Below are 23326 nucleotides of genomic sequence, written 5' to 3'. Positions count from 1 at the left end.
ATATATTAAATTAATTTTATCTCAGCAATCTTAGAATCTATTTAAATGTACAATAGGTAGTCATGGCATGATCCAGGCAAACACGGCAAGTGTGTCATCTCAAGCCAGAAGTGATAACACCGCTTGCTTCTTGAATGCTTGCCTTTGCTGTAGGAACACATCGACAGTGTTATTTAGAGAGATTATGTTAACTTATCTGAAGATCCTTAGCAGGGGTGATAAGAATCCGACGTTAGCTCTTAAATTTACTAGAGCATTTGTTCGCCATTTAATCAAACATCATACGTAAAGCCAATGTTTTATTTTATTTATAATTTAAAAAAGCCGTTAGGGTTATACTAACATTATAACGTCGGCTCATGTTATTTCTTGTCTGGCTAGTAAATTAATCATGTGATTTTTTATGATTACTTATTTTATCATTGATAGTTTTTGATTTTCAACATTTATACGTAAATATATATATCAATTCAAGGAAATTAAATTTTTAATTTAAAACTATATTTTATCTTACAAAATGCGAGATTTTTTTTTCAATTTTCTAACTTATTAGTTTTTAAAATTAAATCTCTAAAAGGGTTGTTTATAAAAATACATTTTTAATATAGTTTTTGCCATTAAGGGTTAAATTGTCACTTGAAGCGTAAGGCTGTACACCTCACCCTTCATATTAAAAAAATGATCTAGATTACGATGATGACTTTACGTATGAACACCTCAAAAAAATAACCGACCGCCCCTGCAACAAACCTGCCTCCCTTCCACCCTTCTGGCCACCCCTGTTATATCGCAGTTCCGTTAGTACACCTGACGAATATGGCAGTGTAAGAACACGGAATGTAATGGAGAAATGGAAGAATAGTATCGGTTACATGGAAGGCAATAGAATACTAGTGACATTGTGTATAATCTAGGGTAGTTTTGGCGACATAACAGAAATATGTTCCTCGTGTTATTTCTCCACGTAGGAGAGGCTGGGGCTGGTTAGCGAACTTTAAGCGTTTTTGCAAACAAAAAAATACTTCATTTATTTAAACCAATGATGAAGTATCAGCTTGAATAGCCAATCAATAAGATTTTTTTAGGTATCTAAAAGGCAATCGATATCTTTCTTTGTTTTTTTTTATCCCACTAAAATGACTACAAAGTCCAGAGTCAATTCTACCATATAAAACAAAATTATCTAATAGATTTTATATTTGAAGCACTTATGGTGGTCTCAACTGATCGCCGGTGGCAACATACGGTCTTGAAACCATGTCACTCACTGCTAGAAGTGTTCGGAAAATTAAGTGCACTCAGCGGTCTATGGAAAGACAAATATTGGGTGTCTCCTTAAGAGACCGAATAAGGAATGAGGAGATAAGACGCCGTACAAAGATGACCAAAATCGCAGAAAGAGTGGAAAGACAAAAATGGCAGTGGGCGGGTAATGTGGCGAGACAAGAAGTCGATCGGTGGACCCCCAGAATACTAAACTGGAGACCCTACGAAAGTAAAAGGAAAGTAGAGAGACCACAGAGGAGATGGACTGACGATGTCGTCGAACTCGTGGGCCATGGATGGAAACAGAGTGTCCAGCACAGAAAAACATGGAAATATTTGGAAAAGGCCTATATCCAGCAGTGGAGAGAAACGGGCTAGTAAAAATAATAAGAAGATGATGGTGGTGTAAACATATCCCGCCATCGCTCGAACAAGGTTTAAAGGATCCACCTTGCATTGGTTTAGAGAAGCACGCTATTAGAACTTTCAGGCGTTTCCATAGGCTCCAGGCTCTTTGGTGAAGTAGGGCAGCAAAGGTGTTTACCCGTCCAGTTGTTAACATTTTGGAGACACTGCAGTACCTAGGTTGTCCAAATAATTGCCTTTATGAATTATTATACGTGACTCTTAATTTATTCCACGCTGGTTGCGTATAATTTTTCAATTGTTCCGCTGTAAACATGGACATCAAATACGATGTAAAGATGATTTTCTTCACTTCGTCACTGCACAGAAAGAAGCTTCTTGCTAGCAAAGAGGCCCTGACATTGATGGCTCTTCTCTGTCTCTCTACGTCCTGATCATCTTTACAATCATCAGTCAGTATGTGCTCTAGATACTTGACTTTTAAAGTTCCCGTTAAACTATTGTTGTCCAGGAATACAGGTAGTGATGGGCGCACGAATTCAGAAAATGACATCCAACTTTGGTTGAATTAAAAAGCACGATACTATCATCTAAATATATATTAAAAAGCGCCGGAGACAGACAGCCTCCTTCTCGGACTCCACGTGTTAAATAAAAAGGCGAAGATGTAGTATCTCCCCATTTTACAATATTATCTATGAGATTTAAGATATTTTTTTCTTTAAAGCAATGATAAAGTTCAATGCTATGGGAAATTAGAGATAAAAACTGTTTTCTGACACGTGGTAAAAATTAGAGAATTTCACAGAGCAAGAATTCGCTCCCACTTAAAAATAAGCCCTTTAGCTCTATTGCATGGAACAAAAACATTCAAAAATTTTAGTACGGTTTTTAGTTTAGCAACAAACGTGTCACGCAAGGTTACGGTTTGCACTTGCAATTCTCGACCCGAGTACTAACGGCCCATTGTATTGCTGTAAAGTGTAACTATATATCATAGAATGGTTTTTTTTCCATATGGGCGGCTCTATTAACCAGTGGCGTATTTTTACTCTAAGAAACATTTAATTTCATGGTGAGGTTTCTGAACATGGCTTTACAATGCAAAACATCACATAGAGAGATTTTTTTGCTACCATTCGTATGTATTATGGTTATAAGGAAAAATATACATATACGACATAAGCCTTTTATAAAATTTGTTAAACTCAAAGTGAAAGCGGCAATGAAATCAGTAAATCGAAATGCAAATAAAATTGCGGTGTATGAAATTGATATTTATAAAATTAATTGGTTTATTGACAAAAAACATAGTTTTTTTATCATAAAGGAAACCGATACGAAGATCCACGATCTTTAAAATTGTTTGGTATATGTACCTACAATGTACATTAGGGTGGGCAGATACTTTTTTTCCGAATTTTGAAATGAAAGGGGTCTAAAAAGTTGCCAAAACATATTCGATACTACTTTCGGCACTCAACCAGAACTTGGAAGTTTTCGAAAAAGACAATTTTTTGCGCTAAACCGGCTGTAATTTCGTATTTAAGTAAGAAAATCAATCCAAATAAATTTTATAATCTGCATTAAATCTTTTTTAATATGCATCTTAGTGCGTAAGTTGCACTTTGTTTTGTAATAAATTGGTAATAATTTTGTAGTAAATATAGGTACGGTAACATTGTTTTAATGAGCCATTGTTTTCGTCAATATTCGCCAGGCGCTAAACGGAATCAGTTCCGCAGAGTGTAAACTTTTTGCATTCAGGTAGTTTTAAAACGTGTTCAAATTAAATTATACATTTACTAACAAAAAATAATTGTATCAATATAGATAATTAACAAAATATTCAGACATTGATGAACTTCAAACTTTTGTTGAGGGCCAAAAGTAGTAAGGAATATTTTTTTAAATAATTTTAACGTTCAATGAAATTCAAAATGCAACTTTTTAGACCCCTTTCACTTTGATGTCAAAAAAAATAAAAAACTTCATACGTCATCGGCTCACTCTTATGTACATGGATGGAGTGCTTAAACTGCAATATTTCGCTGTCCCTGGACTGGCCTTACCTTCCTGTAGCAGATGATTGAGATGCGCTGGATTTGATGTAATGATAATGTTATAACCTGTCTTGAAAGTTCACTTACTTATTTCAATAATGAATCCTAAAATCATTTTCAGTGTTTCATTTCTTTTCCTTATAAAATGTACAAAAATGTCACGGGTTGTTCGGGTTGAGTTGAATCAAGATGAGTGATATGTTTTCTATGGTTTATTTCTCTTTCATCTAAAATTTCATTTTCTCTGCGTGTATTTATTTGATATCAATTTCTTTTTTTCTTTTGACGAGATAAAAATATAATTTCCTCTTCATTTATGATATAGATGAAGATTTCAAAATATATGTCAAACAATGATAACATTCAATCATCATATAACACAAAAAACATTTTAAAATATCACTTAATATTTTTACGCATCACTTATAATTTTATTTAAATTATTTAAACTTTTAGTTTTATTCTAACATATTTTAACAAAAAAGGTGAAGAAAATTGAAATAAGGAAATATTTAAGTCGTTGGCTAATTTAATTGGGCATTTCACGCACAGTTCACCATTATTCGTATATTTGAACATTCTCAATTCCTTCATTTTTTAATTTGTTGTTTTTTGTGACACTAAAATGCTGAAAGGTTAGATTCATCCAACTGAACAGTTTCACTTACGTACTTACTAAGAAAAGCCAGAAATTCTATATAAATTTTTATAAAATTTTAGATTAATTCTTCTTGGACCAGTTGTTTTTATCAATGTTATTTTGTTCAATTTTTTTATGACAAAAACGGAATTTCACCTTCTTGGGCTAACATATTACAAAATAAATGGAGTTGGTTTAACATTATCTTTACAACTTACCAAGTTTCAGGTCATTTTTATATATTCAATATTAATATCAAGAGTTTTGTGATATTCTTTTTTTTGGTCCTGTTTTAATGTAATAAATCAAGTGTATGGGTGGTGCATATGCCAATATATTAAATTTTCTGTAAATAATAAAAAGGTTGATTATTATAGTAATTTTTAAGAAGTCCATAACGTTTAATTCGTCAAATTATTTATTTAATGTTCATTCAGTAGACACTTTTTACAAAATCAATTATTTTATAAAGATTTACCAATAAGAAAACATAAATGAATTTGAGATGAATTTGAGTCAATCAAATATCAATATAACAAAAATCCTAAATTCCACAAAAGTTAAAGGCAGAAAAGTTTTGTTTTCAATAGAAAAATTAAAATTAAAATTATCTCTCCAACTAACTAAAAACTAGAAAAACTTTTATATCACTAAATAAATTCAAAGTTAATTTTTAAAAACGAGTAAAAACAGCATTCTATTTATTTATAAATTTATTAAACATGAATCAAATCCAATTTACTAAATAACTATAACAGTGTAAGCCACTCTCCGAGCACAAGGCTAGTATCTTTTTTGGAAAGTTAAAGTTTTATGATAAACTAAATATATGAAAGCAGATTTTAATAATATTTTTAAAAAAACGTGAAACATTTTATGTAACTATATTTATTTATTAAAAATATAAAAATGAATGGTTAATTTTAATATTGTTGTTTATTTTTATAAATATTTAGGCTTGACAAAATCCTTGATTGTTTCATAAAGCCGTTGACATTTATTTGGAATGTAATGTATGTTTGTTGTTTAGATAGTTGTACAATTGATAATTTTTAGTGTAATCTATAAAAAAAAAGAATTTAGGGCTCAAATTAAAACGTTATTTGTTTATGTCAGAAACCTACCCATCGCGTATTCTCCATTGATATTCCCTTTTACATGAAATTTTATCTAAATATATAAATTTTATAAAAATAGTAAATTTATGCAAAATACAAATTTCGATTAAAAAAGAAAATTAAACCAAAATAAACATTTCATTTAAAAAAAAATTTTCATGACAAAATAAATTCCGTCCTAAAAACATTTAAAAAAATGCTATTAAAGCTTCACCAAAAAGTCAACAGAGGTCATCTGTAACCTCTAGTATCCCCGAGTACACATATGTGGACTTCAGTTTTTTTTTTTCAACTCTGTAAATTATTTTTTTAACACTGGAACTACTTTTAAACAACTTTCCAATATATTGTTAGACTGTAAAAGCAACACAAAGCATTTTTTCGGCTAATTTTATTGGTTATTGTTTAGGTCGAAAATCCTTAAGTGTGAATTACTCAAAATGGCGTCCAGCTGTAAAACTTTTAACCAAAAAATTATATAAGTGAGAAAGTATTTTGAGTAGATAATCCTATGAAAGATTATTTTTATATATATTTTTTTTAATCTTTGTAAAGTTATTTTTTAATACGTTAGTACAATTATATAATGATTATTTAATAAATATTTCTAAAATATTTATTTTTAAATGTTGTTAGTTTTGATTTTACTTAAACCCCTTTTATTTTTTTTTAGAAAAAGTAGGTTTTTCTGTAGGCCAAGTTTATCTCGGACCTCAAGAGGATAAGAAAGTATCAAACATTGTGAAAGCATCCTCGTTATGTTTAGATAAACATAAATAACTTTTAAAAATTATGGGTATGTAGAAATCTGAATGTTTGATACAATAATGAACGTTATACGCTGTGTAAAGTGATTACTGAAACCAGTCAACGTCTAGTCCCCTGTAAGTTCCCTGATTTCAGTACTCCCTGATAATTCATTTATATCGGAAAACATCAATCAAAGGCTTTTCTTTAGTTCCTTTTTTTGCATATGTTTATTTGATAAGCTTGGAACAATTTGGGTACTTTCAATATTTATTTAATCTGAAAATAACGCACGATCGACTGAATTCTATAGTGGACCCTGCCTACCCCTTGAAAAATAATTCCAGTAAAAATCTACCGTTTTCTGACCCCCTCCACTCTGTGACATCTCTTAAATGTAATAATAGATTCCTAAAACGATTTCTATCAAAGTTGCCTGGAAACCCTTTCCTAATATTATTCGCAAACGTTGAAAATACGTTAGCAAGAATTTACAAATAAATTTGCTTTTTTGCTTTTTTGCTTGATTCCATTTGAAATTTATTTCGTGGAGACTTTATTGTGTTTCTTAATTATTTGGTTTTAAAATATTTAATATTGAAACATTTAAGTTTGTAAGTAAAAATTCTTGATGGAAGTTCATTTTAATTTATTATATAAATAAAAGACGAGTGATACTTTAATCCTCAAATTTGAAATATCCAGTTACCGGTTTCATCGCTTTCGCGACATCTTCGAGACAGGTATATTTATTAAGTAGTTCAATGTATTTATACAAAACAGAGGTAAGGATAGATAATTCAAAATTATATAAAAGTTAATTAAATAAAGTTCTTTTTATCTTAAGGATCGATATTAATTTATTTTACCGTGGTTAACTAATGAGTTGAAATAATGTTATTTTGATGAGTAAAAGTATTTTATTTTTAGTGCCCCATCCTTCGTGAGTATGATTTTTGTCAATTATGATTTCTGAAAAACAAAGGGTAAAACGTCATTAGTAAAAAAATATTAAAATGGGTAAAGTAATGGGAAATGCACGTGTGTTGTCTGCTCATTAAGTAATTCTACGTCGGGTTTATTTTTTAATATATTAATTCCGAGAATTTCTAGTTTGTCAAGTTTATGGCTTTTAGGTGCAATATAAATTATTTTTACATTATTTTTTAATTCAACGGAATGTTTATTTGAATTATCTTTATTATTAGACCATGATTGTATGTGCTCTTTTATGCGTGTTTTAAAGGCTCAACACACTTTCACAGTCGTTACAATTAAGAAAACATTAACTCATTTGTATATTTAAATGTTGTATTTCAAGACGAATTGATTTCATTTCCTAAAGTAATGGAAAGGATTATGGACTCACGGACCAAAGGTTTCAGGTTCAAATCCCACTCTACTACAGCTCGTTTTCAATTTTTCCAGCAAAAGTTATGTACGGCTTTTATAAAAACTCAAGTATTACTCTTAAAATATTAATAAAAATTGTTAATCATATTCAACCTGTCTTTACTGTCCCACACTACCTGCTAAAAACATGAAAAACCCATTATCTCATACTCGCAGCGTGGCCGAACGAACCCCTCCTGACGAAAGTCGGAAAGCTACTAGTTGGCGTCTGGGAGAAGTACTAGAAACTTTGCTGTTTGCGCGTGTGACGCGTTAAATTGTCTCTCTTGATCCCGAATATACCTAAACTATCGAGAGTAAAGCGTAAAGAGTACGGAAGACAATTATATATGAGAATTACTCTTTAACTACGTACTCCGCAACATGCGACACATTGGTTAACTTTCTATCGTATATGTGATTTATCTCCGATTTTCGATAAAATGCTTTTTCTGTTCCCAATACGGATTATTTATTTAGTAAAAAAATATTTAACTGACATGTAAATGGAAGATCGAAAATCTCAACGCATAATTTATTATATTGATAAAGACTGAAAGTAATTTGATACAATGTGTACTAGCTACACGCCACCGGGAAAGGAGAGTTAAAACTAATAAAATTGATGATCAAAAAACTTCTTTGGTAATTTCAATTAAATTATAAAGGAAAATATCATGTACTTGATGACACTGCTTTCATAGCGGATATCTTTACCAATCTTTAGGTGGTTTTAAATAGTGTGGATGCATTAATTAACTGGGTTTAATTCAAAATGGTGAATGTATGCAAAGTGAAATAACTAATGGCACATTATTAACTTGTTTAATGCCTAGGCTTCCATTTCTGTTGTAATATATTTTTTTTTTATTTCTAAAAACCTTTGCTGTTCTTCAGAGCTTTTACAGTAAATTAAAATATCTGTTACTATAATAATATTTACATTTTGTTTTGATCTTACGTTAACTCTGAAAGTGAATGAAAAGATAAACAAAACAACCCTCATAAGTTCATAGTTTATATTTTATTTTCATTCATTTTTATTTCAACTTCCGTGCACAGCAAACGACTGTTCAAACAGCCTACAGTTTGAGAAAGCCACCCTTAACGCACTCACCCTTACTGCCGTGTCACGTGACAAACTTTCTCCATCGTCCATTTCAGTCACGCGTCTGAAAATTGAAAAATACACCCCTTACCCACCCTTTCTACTACCTTTATTTTCCTCCAGAATATCCGGTGTACGATTCGTGAATAAAGGCATACGCAGAAAAATCACAGTGACTCATCTGAATTGTCGTACTTGATAAAAACATAAATTGAGTTATCTGTAAAATTGATTACCAAATACGATTTTAAAATTATAATCGAAGCCATGATGTTAGCTTCTAGAGGCAAGTGTCTTATCAGCACGTCGGTTGTATATTTTTGTGCAACTACTATAGTCTCAGTAGTGGAATTGGCATGTTAGTGGAATAAGTGTCTTGACAAAAAGACGGGTAAGCATCGATGGACAGCATTCAAATCCCTTTATGAAATAGATCCAAGATACCTATCGAATCTATATATTTGGTAAACTACATATATACAATATAGCATTTTATTCAGGCAGAAGGAAACTTGTCAAACTTTGGCGCTGCCTAAAGGCAAAGTTCGCATATTGTTTTTTTAACGAACCTGGCCCCTCTGCCTAGAAACAATTCCCTCCAAACTTGCAAATCATTGACAGTCACAGTCAGTTCAGACCTCAACTGAAATCTCACTGCCTTTATTATTAATACCCTCAATTTGAAAATAAGAGAGCATTATATGTAGTCATGGACACTGACAACGTCAAATGCCAGGAATTTCACCACACTAATTTAACACGCCACCAGCTGCTAGAAAACGGAAATCAGCGGAACCAGACTTTCTCCGCTCAGCGCCGTTCACAATCAACACTCAATATTTCGGTTAATTCAACTTATTTTATTGCTAAAGTTAAATTCATAAAATATTATCTATATTTCTATTTATCACATTCAAACATTTGTTATAATTATGTATTTTCTAAAATTAATCACAAACTTTACATAATATGTAAACGGATCTTTAATTTGAATAAACGCAATCCATATAACTAAACTCCCAGTTAAATTTAATATTATCATCTTTTTGTGAAAAACATTAACTTTTGCCTTGGTTTCATTTTTTTTTCTTATAAAAAACACATAGAATTTATATGATGATTTCAATATGTCGGTCGAAATATTTATTATATAATATATAATGTCTTAATTACATTATAAGGATAACTTTTATTATATCAAAATAATATTTATTTTAAGTATTTGTTTTAGTGTATTAGTGTTATTATTGTACATGTTAGTGAGGGTAAGTGTATATTTATTCATAATGTGAGGGTGTGTGTAAGGATGTGGATGGGTGAGTGAGTACTGTATCTATGTGACAATGTGTCGTGAATCGTGAAAACAAATGGTCTTATTGAACAATGATTATCAAGAAATCCCTGTTTTTTTTTTAAACTTTAATGAGAAAACCTATTAACCACCTTATCCATCGATGACAAATTGTCAAGAACGCTCCGGCTTAAAACCCAAATTAAAAAACATGTTAAAAAAAAAACTTTTTTTTATAAATATGTTTAAGTTCTCATATACACATATATGAAATCATGTGTGTATTGTATGAATGTGTAAATATGAAGGATGATAATGCTTAATTAAGTTAGTCCATAATATCTTAAGAGAAACATCTTAAAATAAGAAACTTTCTTACCATCTTGGAATCTAAGTTTAAGTATTAAATTGTAAAGCTTCTCTGAATTTTCACGAAAACGGCGCTTTATAAATTAGCTAGTATTATTATTACTTCGAACATTTATTGAAATGTTTGACCACAAAGCTAATGCTTTATTCGTAAATGATATTTTTTTCATATTAAGGAAATATCCGTTTTTTGTTTGACTTCATTTTATAAAATATCGAATTACATTTCTCAATTTTCAATAAAATATTTCCTAGTGAGTATTCGAAAACACGTTCCCCTACCCAGATCCCCATTTATAGGAATTGAAACCTTAAACCTTTTAAAGGGCTCACCGCAGTCTCGAGAAATGTCTCTTCACAGATCTCATCAAATCCAATTCACTTCGCAAACGAAAGTAACCCTTACTATACAAACATATAAACCCTCCAAATGCCTGTATGGCTAATAGCGACGCATTTGCTCTTCGATCTGAACGGATTAATTCTTCTGCGGGCGATTTTAGTCCTTACCTGGTTGTGATAAGTTCAAATATCGCTTACAAGATTATTTCTCGGGATGTGGGAAAGTGTGCATTATGGGAATTATAATTTTTCTGATGCGGAATACATTTTTTCCCCTTTTATATTTTATTTTTGTGTAAACTAAAACGTGAGATGACTTTCAATTTAGTTGAGAAGTATTTTTAACTGAATAGTGAAACATTATCAGGCTTTCAAATTACACTCTTAAGATCTAACATACACGATCTAACATATATGATCCAACATATACGATTTTACATATACACGGATTAACATATTAAAACAGAGATGGAGAACATTTTAGAGGAGGGAATATAGAAGTCTAGCCATCTACAGCGTTTATGACATGTCATTTTTTTAAATTTAATAAAATGTTTAAAATTATTTAATTTAATATAAAGTTACAACATGTTAACAAAAAAAATACATAATAAATCAAAAGTACAGAAACAATAAACGACACAAAATACCACACCAAAAAAGAAGCAACCTCTTGTGCTTGCTGTGGGATTACAATATTAATAATTTATGTACAAAATACACAAATATTCAAAAAAATAAATGAAAATATATAAAACTTTTTTTTTAAATAAGTGCATAAAAAATTAGCTCGTTTAAGTGGTCACTTTACACACAGTGTAACATTTACCATTCTGCCCATATTTCAACATCTACTAGTATATTAATTTAATTCTTCCATGCATTGATGTTTGCGAAGTGAGTGTTACGCAGTGTGAAAAGTGGTTACTTAAACCAGCCGATGACCGAACACGCTGTTTCCCCGTAATGGTAGGCAGATAGGATAGAAATCCATACCACTTCGTCTTTGCATACAGATCTCGCAACCTCTACATTTATACATCTTCTCGTGAACGCGCGCCGATTATTTCGACTGTTGACACGTTCATCTTCGAGTATTTGTTGGATTTGGTCATGCCATGTCTTTCTCGGTCTTCCTCAATTTCTGCATCCATCAACATTTGTATCGTAAATTACATTCGATTTATCAACATTCATCAGCAAATCGCTTTCCTTGCATACATCGTAGACTTTTGTTATAAATAATATTACAGGTCCTCTTAGCAAGAAGCGCAGTAATAATAAACGATGAAAATATACTTAACAGATGCTCAAATACCTATAATTTGTTAGTAACGGTACTAAAAGTTACTATACGCCAAAGAACTATTTTCTACAGAAATAATCTTATGCATAAAAAAGTTGTGAAATTCATATTTTTAAAATTTCCATGTAGGCACCGTAGGCATTTAAAGTAAGAAGAGAGTTTCTTAAAAATTCGTCTAAGCTAACAATAAGTCATGGTTAAAATAGTTTTGTTTTCAAGAGAACAAAAAAATACAGTGAACTCCCTAAGGAATTCCCTATTAAATCTAATATATCAGAAAATGAATGCAAAGTAAATTTAAATATTTTTTTTGAACCCGAGACAAAATTCTAATTTTATTTGTGTTATTGTACTATTGTTTTCTGTTTTTTTTATTTGTAATTTTATATGTTTATTTTATGGAGTATATTCGGAATTATATTACGTCAAATTACTAAATAAATATAACAGTGTAAATTACTCTCCAAGCACAAGAGCTAGTCTCTTTTTTGGAAAGTTAGTAAAAACATTAAAAAATATTATATTGCAATAGAAAAAAAATTTTTAAAGACTAACTAAAACCCGTTTTAACAGGCATAACTGTATATTTCGTTCCAGAGAAGACGGTGATTATGAAACTAATATTTTTTTTTTGTTTAACAGAGAGCATCTACAAAATTCCTGGCGATGATTCCCGCTTCTATGGAGCTTTCACAACGGCATCAACTGGTCTTATGGGATCCGCAATCTGCACGTTTACCACCAAGGACATCCAGAAAGCTTTCGAGGGCAAGTTCAAGGAGCAGGCCACTTCTTCATCAGCCTGGCTTCCGGTTATCCCCAGCAAGGTTCCGGAACCACGACCGGGAACCTGTGTAAACGATACGGAAACGCTTCCGGACACCGTCCTCAACTTCATAAGGTATGATGATTTTTTCTTATCTTTTTTATTAGAAGGTTAAATTGACAAAGTTGTATAGTAAATAATCGCTGTTTTGCAACTATAAAAGTTTAAAAATTATACTGAGAGTATAAATGAAGTTTTCCATGCGCCATTGGGTACGACAAATAAAAAAATGATGATTTAGTACTATTTCAAGATAATTATATAAAATAAATATATGTTTTTTATTGGAAGCAGTAACTTATGGATATTAATTAAAAACAAAACTAGCGGAACCGACAGACGTTGTCCTGCCCGAACGTTGGCTTGCCTGCTATTATCTTGGAAAAATACTTTTCATCTAGGTACTTGTTTGTGATTTAATTCCAAAACTAAACATTGTTAATATTCAAAAAGTATTGAATTTAAGTAGGTACTAGTTTATGGTTGAATTCCAAAACATAGAATAAATATTTTTTTTTAATATGGCATTCTTTTTGCAAACGTCAAACTCCGGTGTCTCACCAACAAAGGGGTGTACTTATGTAAGAATACGATTTTTAAAAATGTATTGAATTTTATTTTATTTTGTTGTCACCTAAAATCCAATAAAAATAAGTAGATAGGTACAAATTATAAGGAATTTAAAGAAAGAATCTGATTGAAATCCACAAAAAACAAATGCCGTTTGTAAACATTCAAAAACAAACTTTTTTTACACACAAAAAAAAACATTTTTCCATTTTTTTGCAAATGCATTCTGCTCGAATGTAACCCTGGTAGATCGATGAATAAAACATTTATGCTCTTAACTACTTGTTTACATATTATATTGAAAATGTTAATATTTACGAACATGCACAGCACAAAGATCTATATTTCTTTGAAAATCGCACGTAAATCGGTTAAGCCGTTTAGGAGGAGTACGGTGACATCACACGTACAGAGGAATTATATTTATATAAAGATTAAACAATCGAAATTTATTATAACAGAGGGAAAACAATTTTGAGAAGTGAATATGGAAATATAGACATTTACTGGGTTTTTGACCTGTACTGATTGGTTTAAGTGGCCATTTTACAAACTGTGCAACATTAATAATTCTGCCTATGTTTTAACATCCAAATTTTCTAAACTCTTTGATCTGTTGGATTTTGTCAAGTCAAAGAGCTGAAACCTTTATCATTTATTACAGCCACGATTACAATCAGAAGTTAAGGACGTCATACCCTTATCATTATGGTATAGTTGAAGATAAATTCTCCCAAGTGATTACGAAGATACACTAACGACCCCCAATCTTCAGTTTTGGGAGGTTTAATCGAATACGAAAGAGAAATGAGGACATTTTTAAGTCGATTTTTATTCTGACAAAACTTTCAGTTACGGCTAGATGCTCCAATAATCTAGCGAATGACCGACAAGACAGCAAGATCCAGTTTGATTAAAAACACTTAATTATAAATACTTATTTTTTTCGTTAAGAATAAACATCGTGTAATTTTTTTTATGTGAATATTTTTATTTTAACCTAGTGTATACATAGAATAATATGTCATGAATTTTATTTTACATAGATATTATTTTCGTGTTTGAGGAAAACAAATTTACATTTAATGTATTATATCGAATACTTTGCTTTCCTTCCGCTTTCCATTATGTTTTATCCCAATTTAACACAGCGCCCTTGGCCTTATAAAGTTTGGGATACGTTATTATTTTTTTTGTAATATATTAATATGTGTTTGTATGAATAAATAAAAAAATAATAAATCATTTCTGTAGTTATGCGATTTTTGGCTAACTAGATTTTTTTGGAACGAACGAACCGCCGTAAGTCGAGGACCCACTGTATTCCAAACTAGCAAAACTACATCAAATCTACGTATTGTGTGTGCAGATAATTGGTAGAGTTCCATATTAAAGTTGTAAGGCATAAAAAATAAAACGTTTTTATTGGATTTAGTTTCTCTTTTTTTTTTAATATACATTTATGTGATGTGTTTCGTCTTTCAAGAAATTTTTTTTTATACTTTACCAAATTTTTACATTAAATCTTTTCACCGAATCAAAAATCATGTTTGGTTTACGTTATCAGGCATTATTTAGGCAGTATATTAATTTGCTGTTCACGGATCGCTTACGTCAGTGATTTATTAAAAGAGTTACCCCACTTACTGAGAAAGTCGGCTGTCCAATTACGATGTCAATTTACTTAGAAAGTGTCTAGACTACAAGATTGATCACGTGACCAGATTTGACGAACAGCTCTTGTGGCGAAGATATTTTTTATGGCCCGGACATTCGAGGGTCGTAATAAAATTATTTTTACTTCACTTTTGGGATTTCGACGCAGATCTGATGGCTGATTTCATATTACTGAGAGTGCCTTAGTTCTGATTTGATGTAACCAGACATGTATATATATGGATTTGTGTGGGTATCTTGAATATTCTCCAATGAAACTTCCAATAAAAGTTTTACATTAGAACGTATTTGCCGTCTCTTCATTATCATTTACGTGTGTAAATTTATAAAGCTTGCGCGGTCTGTCCATATATTGGATGTTACCAATGCTTCCGTGAAAATTTGACCTCTGGTAGCTAATTTTATTTTTATGATAAAAACACCTGTAAGTTATTAATATTTCAGTAACTTCGATCACAAAACAAACAGCTTGTTAATCGTAGCAATCTGAGATGGATTCGATGTTCATTAATTAATAACATCAAAAAAATATCGCTAAACCCACACACAATCTTTCGCCTGCGCAGTTATGCGCTAACAGAAGCTAAATTCAATTCGCTCTTTCGAATTCTGGAAAAAGGAACAGCTTAAGTCTGTTATAGGTGGTTGTTCAGTACTAAATTCACAAGTCCACGCACGTGCAAATTTAGATCTTACCAGTTCTGTGGAAGCAGTTCTTACAAACCAATCCATGTTTATTTTTCATGTTTTATAAAAAAAATAGCACTTTCAGTTTCACTACCAGTTTTACAGTTTGCCGTCTAACCAACTGCGCCTGTCTATTTGATTATTCAATATTTTTTTGTTATTTATCGTTTTTTCAATTTTTAGCTGTCTAATTTTTATGTTTTATTTACAACCTGTAGAATCTTTAATAATTAACCAGTAAGTAAGTGGTTCTAGTATATTTTTTTATATATAACCGTTTTTGGTAGAGCAGACAGCAAATCGTGAAAACTTAAAGTATTTAATTAAAAAAAACTGATGCTTTTCCCCTATAAAAAGTAAAACAGAGTGAATTTTTAAAATTATTGATACAGGCAGTCCGGTGTGTTAGTATTCCTGGCGTTATTTCGCTTGTAAGCGATACATTGAAGAGTTTCCTTTGTCTTTTTTTCTCCCTATGTTCTAAAACAATGACCGTTTTCTTCGTCTCTAGTTCCTTCCATCCCTATTCAAGTCACATTTCTACTAAAGCAAAGATTTCTCCTTCCCCGACTGAGATTGAAACTTAAATTAAAATTTGTACCAAAGTTCACACAAAATTAGAAAAGTTGTAGAAAATATGTGAGTCTGACTATTTTTTTCTTAATTAACAAATTACAATAAGGATAGAAAATTTATAGAGCTTAATGTGAAAGTCTAGGCATTTACAGGACTTGTGACCTTTTATTTCGTGGTTTTAGTGACCACTATACATATTGTGTAACATCCTTGATTGTTCTCTGATCACTGAAGTACCCAGTTTTTATCAGGTCATTATAAATATAACAAAAAAATATTTGTTGTTTATATTGTTGACTTCACCCTTGCAGTATGAAAAGTTGTTATTTTTCCAATACGATATAATATTTACAAATATCACTTAAAAACCTGCATTATAATTAAATCACAAATACATATTTATTTAAAAACTTTCTTGTCATTATGATTGCAATATTGAGGTTTTTAAAGAAGTAATAAATTATTCAACAATGTTTGAGTATGTTCAAATGCTTGCAGACTGGCCAGCCAGTCTGCAAGCATTTGAACATACTCAAACATTGTTGAATTACTACCTGGTAAAAGAAGAAGTATTAAAATTGGGAAATTGTTTTCAGGCGTTGCCTAGTAGGTGATTTGGTTCAGCCGGATGAATCTCACCCACGTGATAAAGGTTTAAGCTCTATCACTTCACAAAAATCAACAGATGGAAGAGTTAAGGAAATGTGGATGTTCAAACATAGGCAGAATCGTGAATGTTACACAGTGTGTAAAGTGGCTACTTAAACCAGCCAATGACAGGCCATAAGCCCTGTAAATGCCTAGACTTCCATATTCCCTTCTCAAAAATGTTTTCCCTCTCTGCTGAAATTAATTTAAAAATAAATTACTCATTTAATTGTATACAACCAAACGTGTGACGGCTCTCCCCAAAACTGATCCAAGGAGTAATTTTTTGGAAGGAATTACTTAAAAACGGCCGAAACTACTCAAAAATGTCCAAATACGGACTAAAATGATTAGCTACATCAAATGCACTCACATATAATACACCTGGACAAGATTACATAATAAGAAGATTATACCGTCGAGGAGCAAAACGTGAACAGAAGTACATGTAAATGGCGAAAAAAATATTTACCGAATGTGGGACAGAAAAGACTTTTTTTTAACTAAAAACATACCATAAATCTTCATACATCTTTTTTATCTTCTTATCCAGCTTCTTCGCCTAAATTAACTGCAATTTATATGCAATTCGAGCAACGTTAAGCTCCATACTTAGCGTCGGATAACTACACGACAGGGTGCAATTCTTTACTAATGTTACGTTACCCTTAGAAGATAATTTCACTTTGGCTTTTCCTGTTAAAAGCGCTTTATCTGTTCGTTTTTACCATCAAGATGGATTTACTTTGCTCTTAACTACAACTAGACTCTATTTATTTGATTAGGGGAATTTCGAAATCTTTAAATACACACCATTTTGGATATCAAAATGTTTATTTGAATTTTGTTTGTACATGTATTTAAAACGATTACAAATTTAAAAATCAGACGAGAATGCAAATAAGAGGCAGTTTATGTTGATGAAATCAAGATAGGATCACTAAGGTGATGATTGACGAAATAATGATAAAAACAAAGACTAAGAGAGACGCCCCTTCATTATTTACATTTTAATCACGTGTCAAATGTCAGTTCCTAAATATTAAAGTTTTTCTTCTTTCCTCCCCCTTTTTTTACTCTTTACTCCCTCTTTTTTTCATAGTATAGTGTAGATATTTAGTAAATTTTTACTTCTTCAAAAATGTATATTTTCAACAATATTTTGTTAAATAATGAAACTATTTATCAACCAACAATATGTTCAGACACCACTGATTTTCTCGAATTAAACGGTTTGGGTAGGTAGGAAGAAATTGCCCAAAGGCAATATGCCCGTCCTTATGCATATGTAGGTATGTAAACTGTTTATGAATATAAAGTGCTTAAAGAAATAAACAAAGGAATTTTTTAATTTTTTTGTTTTCTTACAATAAACATGACAATAAAACAGCGTATTAGAAAAATGAAGAATAATTACATAACAACGAAATACATATTTATAGAAAAATAGTTAACAAAAAATCCCACAAAAGCATGGCCTGTTCGTGGGTATACAAAAAAAAGTTAATGAATTTTTGCTCCTATAATAAACAATGGACATATTTTTGTAATATTTTTGTACAACATAAGAAAGAAAAAATAAAATATTCAGTAAAAGATAATGTGGTCTTTTTTTTTTAAATACGTTAAATGATCAGTTCAACCACTGTATCAAGCCTGGTTATACTCGTGTGAATTTAGAAGAAGCTATAAAATAGCGTTTAATCAGTTCTGTTTACCCCTACGGAAAAACGGCGTGATGCTAGCAGTAGTAAATTAAAAAACGGAAATTAAGAACCTTTTTGAGAAGAAGCTAAGGAAGTCTAGACCATTTTGTCATTTAAAGGGTTTATTGGCTGTCATAAAATAAGGTTTTAGCTCATTTACTTCATAAAAAATCCACCGTATCTACCACGTGATATACTCTGCACAGAAGTATATCTAATAGTGCCCTCTAACAAATTGGCCAGTGTCGTAGACTTACGGATCAAAAGTTCGAGGTTCACACCCCGCTCTTCCACAACTTGATTTCCATTTTCTAGTAGTGAGTTATTCACAACTCGTTAAAAATAGCTACCAAAATTGAAATTTTCTGGGAAACCGTATAAACCCAAATATTTCATTAAAAAGACAAAATCGTCTTTGCCAAACTAGAAGAGCTACTATCTCGTTCCATTGGCATTTATGTGCAGAATAAAAATAATCAAAAAATTCTTAATACGTTTTTAACTCATTAAATTAACGAAAAGACGGATGTGAGTTATTCTCTCATTTTGATTATATTAAATGGACCGATTTTATTAGTAAAAAAAAATATACACTTAACGAATGGTAAATTTTAATTTACAAAAGGCTTACGAAAGCCCTTGTGGATTGGCATTTACTTTTAACATAAAGGGCCTTACTCATAAACTTGGAATAAAGTTACGCCTTGGCATAGTGGTAGAATACGGATGGGAATATCATCCTTATAACAGTGGCTCAATAAGGATGGTATTCCTATCCTATCATCACAATGTTTTTTTTACGTTTTTCTAATAAAAGTACCTGTTTTATCAGTCGTTAAAATGTGTTTATTGGTAAACACATCACATTACACAAAATAATCTTATATTTTTGTTATTGTTCGTGGTCTGGTAACATTACGCGGCCACTTTACGCATTCCCGCAGACGGGATTTCAGACTTTTGGACAAAGTGCAATGTATGCAAACACGATTCTACGCGGCTTCTGGTATATTATAATTCTACGGATGTTATACTGATTTTCCTGCAAAATGCATATGTTAGTATTGGCGGTTTTGTATAAATAACGTAGAAAAATAAATAACCTTGCCATATCGAAGCTCGTTAATTTTTCAATAACCGTCCGCTTGAAATAGCGAATATTGAAAATATAAAAATCGTGCATGTGGATACGTAGGTACTCAAACAGATGGAACATTAATGGGAATATTGAGAAACATTTTTCGCGAATCAAAATCGAAACGCTTCGTACTTCATGACTGTAATTAAACTGCCGCCGGCAAGCGGAACAATTAGAATTCCAAAAATACGAATAGAAATACTTCCGGGACTAAAAAATGAATAATACCGCCATATCCAATCAGCGCTAATCAAAAATATACACGATACCGAGCCGTCGATGCTACGAAACGTCAAAAAAATCGATAATAAAATTGTCAAATGCAAAAGAAAGCGCAGCCCGATTTCGATTTTCCCGCCGCAACTTTCGCATAACATTTATGAACTCGAATATTCCCATCAAAAAATTTCGCCACTGGCGTAAAATTGATTCGTATTTTTTTATTGCCACACCGTGATGGGTCCTTTTCAATTTTATACTTGGGTGGATTTTTGATTAATGTTTTCCGGCGCACACTTTTGGCGGGACGATTCAATTAGTTTCCGCCATCTTTGTTTGATGTGTGGGATATTGTTTGCGGTCAACATTCGGCAGCTTAGGATATACCGCATTATCTATACTTAATAGAAATGAATCTTTTATGTGTCCAGCAGATGGAGAATTGAGTTATGTGTGTGAATTGGAACCAGATCCCTGGACGAGTGATTTCAACTCGCCGGCTGCTCTTAAGAAAACTCCTGAATAAGAAAATCGAATGGAGATAAGTTCGTCACGTCGTGTAAGGGTTGGCGCGAATGCGAATGTATATAATTTTTCGGGTCTTAGAGTGAGAAATAAAAACATGTATTTTAAAACCTGTTTTTTTTATAATGTTTTTTTTCTCCACTGGACATCTTACCCTTATGTAAGGAGTTGAGTTGAGGTACTCTATTCTGATGGAGAAATTTCTTCGGTTTCTCTTCATGAGAGAGTGCGAATATTATCCATGGCTCTTTCCTATTAAGTTTCTCTAGGGTATTCTTGATTATAACAGTTTGAAGACCAGAGGAATGTGTATTTAACTACGCATTTATTTTTAAAAATTATTGTTCTTGTCTAATTTAATTGTTTTTATTTTTTTATTATTGCGTGATTGAAAAAAAAACATTTGTTTTAAAATGTCAAAATCGTATGATTTCCTCATTTTGCGTTCGTTTAACCAGACTTCAGCCTTAACTTTAATAATTCACCAAAAGCCGTTGAAAGTGTCGTTGCTATGGTGACAAGTAACACAGAAATGTGAATTAAGGAAATATTTGCATATTGTGATTTGATCCATCTTTTTCTCGAATTTTTGAGGGCAACGCAATATAAGCTTAATCTGACATTAATTTATTTTATTTATTTATTTAAACACTTAATGGGCATTTTTAACGACATATTTATCCATATAAAATTATTATAAAATAAAATAGAAACACACAATGGTATATAGTAGAATTGGTGGAAGAGGAAGCGAAAGAGAGGTGTTTATAATTGAATTTGATTCAGTGATCGCATGAAAGAATACAACTTGTTATCAATAAAATCAAGACTGGTATGCTTGGTGGCAGACCTAAAAATTCTGGGCATTGGGGAATGAAAACCATAGTTAGCTCTATGGTTATCGGTATGAAAGAGTAAGTTTTGTCTGAGGTTTCTAGTTGGGATATTTGATTTTATTGGGCTCAGTAGTTCAGGCGCATCAAAGAGTGAGTTGAGAATTTGAAATAGGACTAGAAAGTCGGATTTATTTCGACAGTCTTGAAGGGAAGATATATTTGAGCTGGTTTCTAACTCATTATACGTACGAGTATATTAATCTCAGGATAAGCCAAACCTCCAGCCTATTTTCCTGGAAAATCAATGTTAAACTGATTCAGTACTTTTGTTGTGAACATCATAATATGGAGACCAGATAACAAATGAATACTCTAGGTGCAGCGAACTAGAGAACTGAAGAGAGAGTTTTAAGGGTATTGATATTTTTGTAGTCAGTTGTGCTTCTGTTTATAAATCCAAGGAGTTTTAATGATTTTTCGATAACATATTCAATATGAATTGCAAAAGAAAGATTAGTGTCTAGTACAATACCTTAATCTCACAGACACAGACGATAATATTTCATCTTTCAGTGAGTAGTCGTATATGATTTGATTTTCCAGACGAAAAAATCTCATAACCGTGCACTTAATTGGTAGATAGAACTAGTAAAGAATCAACGAGTCTGTTTATTAAACGTCTGTGGGTACGGTAGCTTATTTCTAATAAATTAAAAGCTTGTTGTGAACATAAAATATTTTTTTATGAATAAACTTTATACGTACAATTATTGTCAGGATGTAAGTATCTATCTTTCTAAGGATAATTCTCCCCTAACAATGAGTTTTGATCACATTTCCCTACTACTCGTCCATTAACTAAAACACTTTTTAGTAGACAGTGCTTTACAGGACATAAAAAGGTAAATCATCGTAAAATATTTTAGAACATTTTATACTTAAACCTGCCAAGAATATTATTAGCTGCTTGATTCTCAAACATGCGAAATACTTTTTTAGGAAATTATTACTCCACTTTATATTTTATTTTTGGTTAATTACGTTGATTTTATTTTATGTCTTTGTTACAGTTATTGTTATATTTTGTTTGCACTTTATCTAAAATAACATATTTTTTAAATATCCCTTCCTGTACAATTGATAGTTGTTTGTAGTCAATTCAATTTTCCGAACTCAGAATTTCCGAATAACCGATTATCTGAATGGCTTTCAGAGCATAGTTAAGGCAGTCACAAAAAGACGTGCATGGAACATATTGAAAGATATAGAAGCTCAAGAAAAAAAAAGAGATGAAACATGAGAATGACTTTAAGAATTCAGAAACATTCTCTAGAAATTTTCTGGATATTCTGAAGTTAGTGCTGAAGATATAGGAGAGTGGGTGGCATGTGGTTCGTCAGACCCTCGGTTTCAAATTCCCAATGATGATGAACTCGTTGAAAGTGTGAGAGAAGCAAGTGTCGAAGAAGAAGATGACATTCATGTCAAAGTAGTCGAAGCAGACACGGAACCATCAGCTAGTGAAGTATTTGCCGACCATGAAGCTGCGTGGGTGGAGCGTCCGCCCGAGTGTGACCACATGCAACTTCTCACTGTCAAGCGGATGCGAGACTTGGTTACCCGTAAACGGATGATGACAGTCAAAGAACTTACTTTGACCGTGATGATAATTAATTAAAATAGACCCATTTTTAGAGAAAACAAAATAATTATCCGAATGGGGTCCAGTCCTAATTGATTCAGATAATTGGAGTTCTACTGTAATCATTTTGTATAGTTTTTATTATATTTGTGAGTGTATAAATATAAACAAATAAAATTAAAACAATTCAATAAAATTAAGAAGTATAAGAATTATATTGAGTATATTCGAGTTTAATTAAACGAAATAAATAGTTTTTAAGACACGA

The 23326-nt window shown here is 31.5% G+C and overlaps 1 protein-coding gene across 1 annotated transcript in view; it reads left to right on the top strand.

The window, feature by feature from the left end:
* The window catches only part of LOC148280511 (semaphorin-2A-like), a gene marked incomplete at its 3' end in the record, with an annotated part of 365649 nt that extends 342618 nt beyond the window's left edge, over window positions 1-23031 (top strand). Inside the window, exons 9-10 of the mRNA XM_088228263.1 lie at window positions 12651-12909; window positions 22776-23031. Of these exons, the coding sequence (XP_088084389.1) occupies window positions 12651-12909; window positions 22776-23031 (515 nt within the window). The remainder of the gene's footprint in view (window positions 1-12650; window positions 12910-22775) is intronic.
* Window positions 23032-23326: the final 295 nt, after the last annotated feature.

Source organism: Micrasema longulum, unplaced genomic scaffold (assembly GCF_059751315.1).
Source record: "Micrasema longulum isolate JH-2025_06_02 unplaced genomic scaffold, ASM5975131v1 h1tg000573l, whole genome shotgun sequence".
NCBI lineage: Eukaryota > Metazoa > Arthropoda > Insecta > Trichoptera > Brachycentridae > Micrasema > Micrasema longulum.
The sequence above is the reverse complement of the archived record's forward strand: the minus strand, read 5'-3'. Positions and strand labels throughout refer to the sequence as shown.